We start from the raw sequence: 8927 nt of genomic DNA, 5'->3' as shown, positions 1-8927 counted from the left end.
AAAAAATACAAAAAACTAGCCGGGCGTGGTGGCGGGTGCCTGTAGTCCCAGCTACTTGGGAGGCTGAGGCAGGAGAATGGCGTGAACCCGGGAGGCGGAGCTTGCAGTGAGCTGAGATCCGGCCATTGCACTCCAGCCTGGGCGGCAGAGCGAGACTCCGTCTCAAAAAAAAAAAAAAAAAAAAAAAAAACTTTCACAAATGACTTGATCTTTGACCTCCTGGCGATCTTCTTGCCTGTGGCAGCTGTCACTTTGTGGGGATAGCGGTCAATTCCAGCCACCAGAGCATGGCTGTAGGGGCGATCTGAGGTGCCATCATCATTGCTCTTCACAGTGACGGCTTTGCGTCCAGAGTAGCGTCCAGCCAGGACAAGCACCACCTTCCCAGGTTTCATAAATTTGCCCATTTTGGCACCAACCACTCGGGCCTACAGCAAAAAGGCAGAAATTTGGGGCTGTTAACGAAAGTCCAAGGCACCCACTGTCATTGTGAAACACCACTGCTGAGGAGGTGGTGGTGATGGAAGCAGGGAGGTATAACCCTGCCTGCCTCTAACTGCCAGAAGCTACTGACACCAGAAGGATATCACCATTGCCGAATGGCCAAGTTGACTTAGGTCAATCTGTGACTTCCTACCAGATTTACTGGAAATTCTATCATAATTACATTATAGTTGATTTACTGGATATTCAATCATGGTTATATCTGGGGGCCTCCTTGAGGGCATATGAATTCTGCCGGTGACCTTCTGTCCACCATGGCTCCTGCCTAGGAGCTCTTTGCCTGAGGTCTATATGTCTTATTTGGATTCCCCCAGAAGCAGGCTCTAGATCAAGGATTTGGGTGCAAGTGGTTTATCTGGGCAGTGTTCCAGGTACGACTGTGAAATGATGGGGAACGGAGAAAGGGAAAACAAAGAATAACAAATACAGTAATGAACGAGTGATTACTGTGGGCAACTGGGGCCAGCCCCCCGGGGACTCCCGAGAGACCATGTGGAGCATGTTTGGAATAGTCCCACAGGAGAGTGAGGAAGCTGGGGTACTGACAACAAGTCCTCTCCTATTAGTTGAGGGCGGCTTGCTCCTGGGAATCTGTTGGTGTGTGCAGGGACTGCCAGGGATGTGGGCAAGGGACCGCCTACTGCAGTCCATAGCATGGGCTGGGAGATGGACAGCCTTCCTGCCACAGCAAGTTTGGGGACAGCATCTCTGACAAAGCCCCCAAACCAGGGCACTTGGCTGGCTTGGGCTTAGCCAAGCACACTGTGTAACAATCCCCCACCCAGGGGCCAGGCCTCTGCAACATGAGGTGATGCCCAAATATTTAGCTGCTCATCCAAGGGGGTGGTACATCAAAATAAGAAAACAGCCAGGCGCGGTGGCTCACACCTGTAATCCCAGCACTTTGGGAGGCTGAGGCGGGCAGATCAACTGAGGACGGGAGTTCGAGACCAGCCTGGCCAACATGGTGAAACCCTGTATCCATGAAAAATAGAAAAATTAGCTGGGCATGGTGGGGGGGTACCTGTAATCCTAGCTACTCAGGAGGCTGAGGCAGGAGAATTGCTTGAATCCGGGAGGTGGAGGTTGCAGTGAGCTAAGCTTGTGCCACTGCATTCCAGCCTGGGCAACTCCGTCTCACACACACACACACACACAAAAATTATGGGAGGCCACTATTTCAGACTGAGCTCCTGCACTAGGCCCCAACAGAAATGGAGTCACTAACCAAAATGGAGTCACTTCTGCCAAGTGTCATGTAATTAAACTAAAACTTCAAGGAAGCAGGAAAATCCCCAAACAGACTTTTTTTTTTTTTTTTTTAAATATAAACACAAGAGATTCACAGCAACCAATCTAACAGGGCCCAGTCAACCTGAGCTGCTGTAATAAGGATGTCCCCTATTTTTTACCCTTTACAAGGAAACTAGCCTGAAGTAACCTGACATTAACCAATCTGACTTTTGTATTATTCTGTTCCTTGTTCCTGCTCAAGCTACCTTATGAAACCTACTGTTCTGCCCTGCCCAGCAGAGCACCCTACTTTCTATAGATGGCGTGCTGCCTGATCATGAATCACTAAAAATTAGATATTTAAATGTGTTGAAATTTTGTCTTTTTTTTTTTTTTTTTTTTTTGAGACAGAGTCTCCCTCTGTCCCCCAGGCTGGAGTGCAGTGGTGTGATCTCTGCTCACTGCAAGCTCCGCCTCCTGGGTTCTCGCCATTCTCCTGCCTTAGCCTCCCGAGTAGCTGGAACTACAGGCACCCGTCACCATGCCTGGCTAATTTTTTTTTTTTTTTGTATTTTTAGTAGAGATGGGGTCTCACCATGTTAGCCACGATGGTCTCAATCTCCTGACCTCGTGATATGCCTGCCTCAGCCTCCCAAAGTGCTGGGATTACAGGCGTGAGCCACCATGCCTAGCCTTGTCTCATTCGTTTGTTTGTTTGTTTGTTTTTAATATAGGGTCTCGCTCTGTCCCCCACGATGGAGTGCAGTGGCATGATCATGGCTCACTGCAGCCTCTACCTCCCAGGCTCAAGCAAACCTCCTACTTAAGCTTCCAGAATAGCTGGGACTACTCTCACGTCCAGCTAATTTTTAAAAAGTTTTTGTGAAGACGAGGTCTCATTCTGTTGCCCAGGCTGGTTTGATTTATTTATTTATTTATTTATTTATATTTTTTTTGAGATGGAGTCTTGCTCTGTCACCCAGGCTGGAGTGCAGTGGCCTGATCTCGGTTCACTGCAACCTCCGCCTCCCGGGTTCAAGTGATTCTCCTGCCTCACCCTCCTGAGTAACTGGAATTACAGGTGAGCGCCACCAAGCCCAGCCGATTTTTGTATTTTTAGTAGAGACAGGGTTTCACCATGTTGGTCAGGCTGGTCTTGAACTCCTGACCTCACATACTGCCCTCCTTGGCCTCTCAAAGTGCTGGGATTACAGGTGTGAGCCACCGCGCCCAGCCTTTTATTTTTTTGAGATAGGATCTCACTCTGTCACCCAGGCTGGAGTGCAGTGGTGTAACCCATAGCTCACTATAGCCTCAAACTCCTGGGCTCAAGCAATCCTCCTACTTCAGCCTCTTGAGTATCTGAGACTACAGGTGCACATCACCAGGCTGGCTAATTTTAAAAAATGTTTTGTAGAGATGGGAGTCTTGCTACATTTTCCAGGCTGATCTCAAACTCCTGGACTCAAGCAGTCCTCAGAGTGCTGGGATGAGCTACAGTGCCCGGCTGAAAATTTTTTTTCTTTTTTTTTTTTTCTTTTTTTTGAGATGGAGTTTTACTCTTGTTGCCCAGGCTGGAGTGCAATGGCATGCATGGTCTTGGCCCACTGCAACCTCTGCCTCCTGGCATCAAGTGATTCTCTTGCCTCAGCCTCCCGAGTAGCTGGGATTATAGGTGCCTGCCACCACACCTGGCTAATTTCTGTATTTTTAGTAGAGACGGGTGTTTCACCGTGTTGGTCAGGCTGGTCTGGAACTCCTGACCTCAGTTGATCTGCCCGCCTCGGCCTCCCAAAGTGCTGGGATTACAGGTGTGAGGCACCACGCCTAGGCAAAAGTTTGTCTTTCTTAGAGAGAAAAACTAAGACCATAGGTCTTGATGCTCTCTAAAAAGGTAACTTAGTTAAGTTACAAAATAGTGAAATCATAGGTCGTAAGTTACTTATTTAAAAGTTGGCGGGTAAAATCAACCAGTATGACAAACATAATTTATAACTTTAAACTGTTTTCTACAACAAACATTTTAACAAATGACTTTCAACAAATCCAGTGGCTTCTCTGGGGTCGGGGAGAGGAGGGGTGTTGTTCTCCCTCCCTCCCTACTCCAGCAGATATGTGGCAACGTCCGGAGGCACTTTTGATTGTCACAACTTGTTGGGGGGCGGGGTGCAACTGTCATCTAAGAACTAGGGGCCTGGGAATGCTACTAAATAACCCACAATACCCAGGACAGCCACCCACAGCAGAGAAATATCTGGTCCAAAATATCCACAGTGCTGTAGGTGAGAAACTGCTCTATTCATTCCGTTTTTGATCTCTAGGTTACAAGTCAAACCCTCCTTGGATCTTGTAAACTTTTCAGAATTACAGAAAGCACTTTCCCCTATGTAGTAAACAGATTTAGACCGGGACTTGTTTACAATAAGTACAGATTTAGCCTAGATTTTACAACTGGTGTGCAAATCTAACGTTTTTTCCTTACCTGTTTATTTTTAAAGTATCGTGGTGGGCCCAGCACAGTGGCTCAGGCCTGTAATCCTAGCACTTTGGGAGGCCAAGGCGGGTGGATCACGAGATCAGGAGTTCAAGACCAGCCTGGCCAACATGGTGAAACCCTGTCTCTACTAAAAATACAAAAAAAATTAGCCAGGCGTGTTGGTGGGCACCTGTAATCCCAGCTACTCAGGAGGCTGAGGCAGGAGAATCGCTGGAAACCGGGAGGTGGAGGTTGCAGTGAGCCGAGGTCGCACCACTGCACTCCAGCCTGGGCAAGAAGAGTGAGACTCCGTCTCAAAAAAAAAAAAAAAAGTATCACGGCTAGTTCAGGGCCTTGTCTTTTTAAAGCAATTGTGTGAAAAGGCTATCATTTTTTTAGTCAAGGCGGAATTTTTTAATGTGGGGCTGATAATTTTCGGTTTCCACAAATTCTAAGTAATAATCTCCCTCTTCTTTTCTGAGGCAGCTACAGTTTCTTAACTGTTTATTTTTAAAGGGATTATAGTGGCTCATGCCTGTAATCCCAGCACTTTGGGAGGCCAAGGCAGGTGGATCACTTGAGGTTGGCAGTTTGAGACCAACCTGGCCAACATGGCAAAACCCCACCTCTACTAAAAAATACACGCTGGGCGTGGTGGCTCACGCCTATAATGGGAGGCCTAGGCGGGCGGATCACGGGGTCAGGAGATCAAGACCATCTTGGTTAATACGGTGAAATTCCGTTTCTGCTAAAAAATACAAAAAAATTAGCCAGGTGTGGTGGCGGGCGCCTGTAGTCTGTTACTCTGGAGGCTGAGGCAGGAGAATGGTGTGAACCCGGGAGGCGGAGCTTGCAGTGAGCCGAGATCACACCACTGCCCTCCAGCCTGGGCGACAGAGTGAGACTCTGTCTCAAAAAGAAAAAACAATTAGCCAGGCGTGGTGTGCATGCCTTTCTGTAGTCCCAGCTACTTAGAAGGCTGAGGCAGGAGAATCCCTGAGCCTGGGAGGCGGAGGTTGCAGTGAGCCAATATGGTGTCACTGCACTCCAGCCTGAGTGACAGAGTGAGACTCCATTTCCAAAAAAAGTAAAATAAAATAAAAATATGTATATATATATAAGATTCCCAACATTTAACCATTTTGAACCAATACGACACTGCCAACATTTGACCACTCTTTACTACAAAAATGACATTTTCATGTGGTTCAAATTAAACATATGAATTTGAGGTGGGGCAGGGGTATTGTTTATACCACATGTCTTTATCTTGCTTTTCTCAGTCTGCACTGTCTCGTGGAAATTGCTCTGAATTGAGGTGGAGTTCTAATACATTTATTTATTTATTTATTTTATTTTTTGAGACAGGGTCTTGCTCTGTCACCTAGGCTGGATTGCAGTGGTAAAATCAGGGCTCACTGCAGTCTCAACTTCCCAGGCTCCAGCGATCCTCCTACCTCGGCTTCCCAAGTAGCCAGGACTATAGGCACGCACCAGCAAGCCTGGCTCATTTTAGTATTTTTGGTGGAGACGGGGTTTCACCATGTTGCCCAGGCTGGTCTTGAACTCCTGAGGTCAAGCAATACCCCCCTCCTCGGCCTCCCAAAGTGCTGGGATCACGGGCGTGAGACCCCCAGCCCAGCCTCGAGTGCATTTTTCCCTGCGGCTTCTCAAAGGGCATGTTCAGGGAATTGTGACAGGCTTATCTCAAGCCCATTCCTCACTGATGCTTTCAGCTCCGTCCTACCTCAACAGAAACTGCCTGATTTCTCCCCAGTCCTGCTTGTGGGCTGCCTGTGCCTCCCCTTTATGAAGGGGCATCATTTTTAGATTCCCAAAGCCTGGGGGCCATGTGTAAAATGCCCTTCCTACTTCCACCAGGGAATCGAGTTTCTTCCCGTCTTGGCGCTTCCGGGTATGGGGCTGATTTCCCAGAACTCTTAAAGATTTGACCCACACTGCCCCTTGCTTCACAGGAAATGGCAAAACTAACTAGATGATTATGTGATTCAATCCTTAATGTGGAGTTGGAGTTTTTATAAAATTTTTTAAAAACCTCGCACAATGCCTTGAATATACAAAGCACCTCTACATTAATCTCCGTTCAAGAAGGTCCTGCGGAGCCTTTGAAGCACAGTAACATTCTCAAATGTGCAACGCCACCCCCAAATCATTCCCACTACAGAACACTATTCAAGAAAGAACTGTTTCGTGAATTTAAAAAAAAAAAAAAATGAGTGAAAAGTTAAGAAATTAAACAGCCTCTGTTTATAGTAGGTGGTAAGAAAAATGTAACATAACATACCATTCCCTGCCTTTTGCATAACCAGTTTGATGTATAGTTCTACTGTGCGAGCAGATTCAAAACTTGCTGGTTTTCTTCGTAATAACATAGCACATGCCAGGGAATAAGGGCTCAGTGTGTTCTAGGCACAAGGAGAACTTATTCTGGACTGACTCAAGCCGAAAGGAGCCAAATTGTCAAGACAAAGAGCAGCTTAGACGCGTGAATTCCAGCGCGACAGCCATGGCTGCTCCGTTCAGAGATGTAGTTCTGTGGTGAGGCCCCAGCGGCTCACATGGGTACTCCTCTGCTTAAATCAGGTGGTTGAAGGTATTCGTGGCTCTCCGAAAGAACAGGCTGGGGAGAGGGAAGTTGTCCTGCAGCTGCACGTTTCTTTAGGCCTCTCTTTCCATTTTGGCTGCTGGCCAAATACTCATTTTAACTGGGAACCTACTGTGGGACACAGAAGTGATTGCCCCGGAGTGGTAGCCCTGCTGTCTAATTTTCACTCCGTGAATACATGCCAAAGAAGCTAATTCAGGAGGGTGAATTTAAACCATTAGGTTCAAGATTTGTTATATGATTATAAAAAATCATCTTTAATATTTGTGGATAGAGCCATCACCAGAGATAAAAAGGGCAGTTTGGGCCAGGCATGGTGGCTCATGCCTGTAATTCCAGCACTTTGAGAGGCTGAGGTGGGAGGATTGACTAAAGCCAGGAGTTCGAGACCAGCCTAGGCAACATAGCGGGATCCCATTGCTATAAAAACAGAAACAAAATTAGTTGGGTGTGGTGGTGCAGGCCTGTAGTCCCAGCTACTCCGGGAACTGTGAGGTGGGAGGACTGCTTTGAGTGCAGGAGATGGAGGCTGCAGTGCACAGAGATCACACCACTGCACTGCAGCCTGGGGGACAAAGCAAAACCCTGTCTCCCAAAATAAAAACAAATAAAAAATAGATAAAAGGGCAGTTTTATAAATAGAGAAGATAGGAAAGAAACTCCTCCCGAGCCCTGTGGATCTAACCGAGCACCATCAAAGGAGGCTGTGGCTCCAGCTCCTCTCTCCACACCAGTCCAGGCTCCATGGCCCATGGCCCACCATTCTCCCGAAGTCCTACCTGTTCCAGGGGAAGTCTCAGCCTCCTTCTCCCCACACCTAGGCCCTGTACCTGTGCCCGCCGCCCTCCCAACCCCTCCTCCGTTATCCCTCAGGAGCCTTTTGCTGTCTGTTATGTTCTGTCTCCCCAGTCCTTTGGTCTCTACAGACCCCGCCCGTTCAATGTGCCCTGGTCTAGCCTCTCTCAAAATAAAATGCATGCCTGGATTCTACCTTCCTCTTCAAGCTACACTCCCCATTCCCTGTCTTCACCAGCCGGCCAAACTTATTTTTTATTTATTTATTTATTTTAAGAATAATCTAGTCAGATGCAGTGCCTCATGCCTGTAATCCCAGCACTTTGGGAGGCAGAGGCTGGTGGATCACCCGAGGTCAGGAGTTTGAGACCAGCCTGGCCAACATGGTGAAATCCTGTCTCTACTAAAAATACAAAATTAGGCGGGTGTAGTGGTGCATGCCTGTAATCTCGGCTACGTGGGGGGCTGAGGCAGGAGAACTGCTTGAACCTAGAGGTGGAGGTTACAGTGAGCCGAGATTGTGTCACTGCACTCGAGCCTGGGCAATGAGAGTAAAACTCTGTCTCAAAATAATATAATAATAATATTTTTTATGTGTTTATTTTTAGAGATGGGGTCTTGCTATGTTGCCCAGGCTGTACTTGAACTCTTGGGCTCAAGGGATCTTCCCAGCCTCTTGAGTAGGTGGGACTACAGGCATGCACCATCACGCCTGGCCAGCCAAACTCCTTAAAGCAGTGGTCCTCAACATTTTAGGCACCACGGACTGATTTCGCAGAAGACAATATTTCCACAGACCAAGGAGGAGCAGGGGTTGGGGGTGGATGGTTTCGGGATCAGACTGTTCCACCTCAGATCATCAGGTGTTAGTTAAGATTCTCATAAGGAGCATGCAACCTAGATCCCTCGTGTGCAGTCGACAACAGGATTCCTGCTCCTATGAGAATCTAATGCTGCTGCTGATCTGACGGGAGGCGGAGCTCAGGCCGTAATGCTCCATCACCCGCTCCTCACCTCCTGCTGTGCGGCCCAGTCCCTAATAGGCCACGGACTGGGGGTGCCTTGAAGAGTCACTTTCATTTGGGTTTTCACTGCCCCATGTCACACTCACTTGTCAGTCCACTCCAGGCCACCAAACCCAAAGGACAGTGTTCAGGACAAGTTCTCAGCTTGTCTATCAATTAGAACTGAGTGTGGCAAACCAGGAAGGAGATGATAGACACGGGAAGGCTCCTGTCAACGTCTGTCAGACCCGGCTTGGCTCCCTCCGTGGCCAGCTCTGTGGGCCACTGC

The 8927-nt window shown here is 48.0% G+C and overlaps 1 protein-coding gene across 1 annotated transcript in view; it reads right to left on the bottom strand.

The window, feature by feature from the left end:
• LOC112626642 (60S ribosomal protein L27-like) overlaps nucleotides 1-407 on the bottom strand; it is a 1257-nt gene extending 850 nt beyond the window's left edge. The window contains exon 1 of the mRNA XM_025388851.1: nucleotides 205-407. Coding sequence (XP_025244636.1) covers nucleotides 205-407 — 203 coding nt within the window. The remainder of the gene's footprint in view (nucleotides 1-204) is intronic.
• Between the last annotated feature and the right edge of the window lie 8520 nt (nucleotides 408-8927).

Source organism: Theropithecus gelada, chromosome 6 (genome assembly GCF_003255815.1).
Source record: "Theropithecus gelada isolate Dixy chromosome 6, Tgel_1.0, whole genome shotgun sequence".
Classification (NCBI taxonomy): domain Eukaryota; kingdom Metazoa; phylum Chordata; class Mammalia; order Primates; family Cercopithecidae; genus Theropithecus; species Theropithecus gelada.
This window is presented reverse-complemented; position numbering and strand designations above follow the sequence as displayed.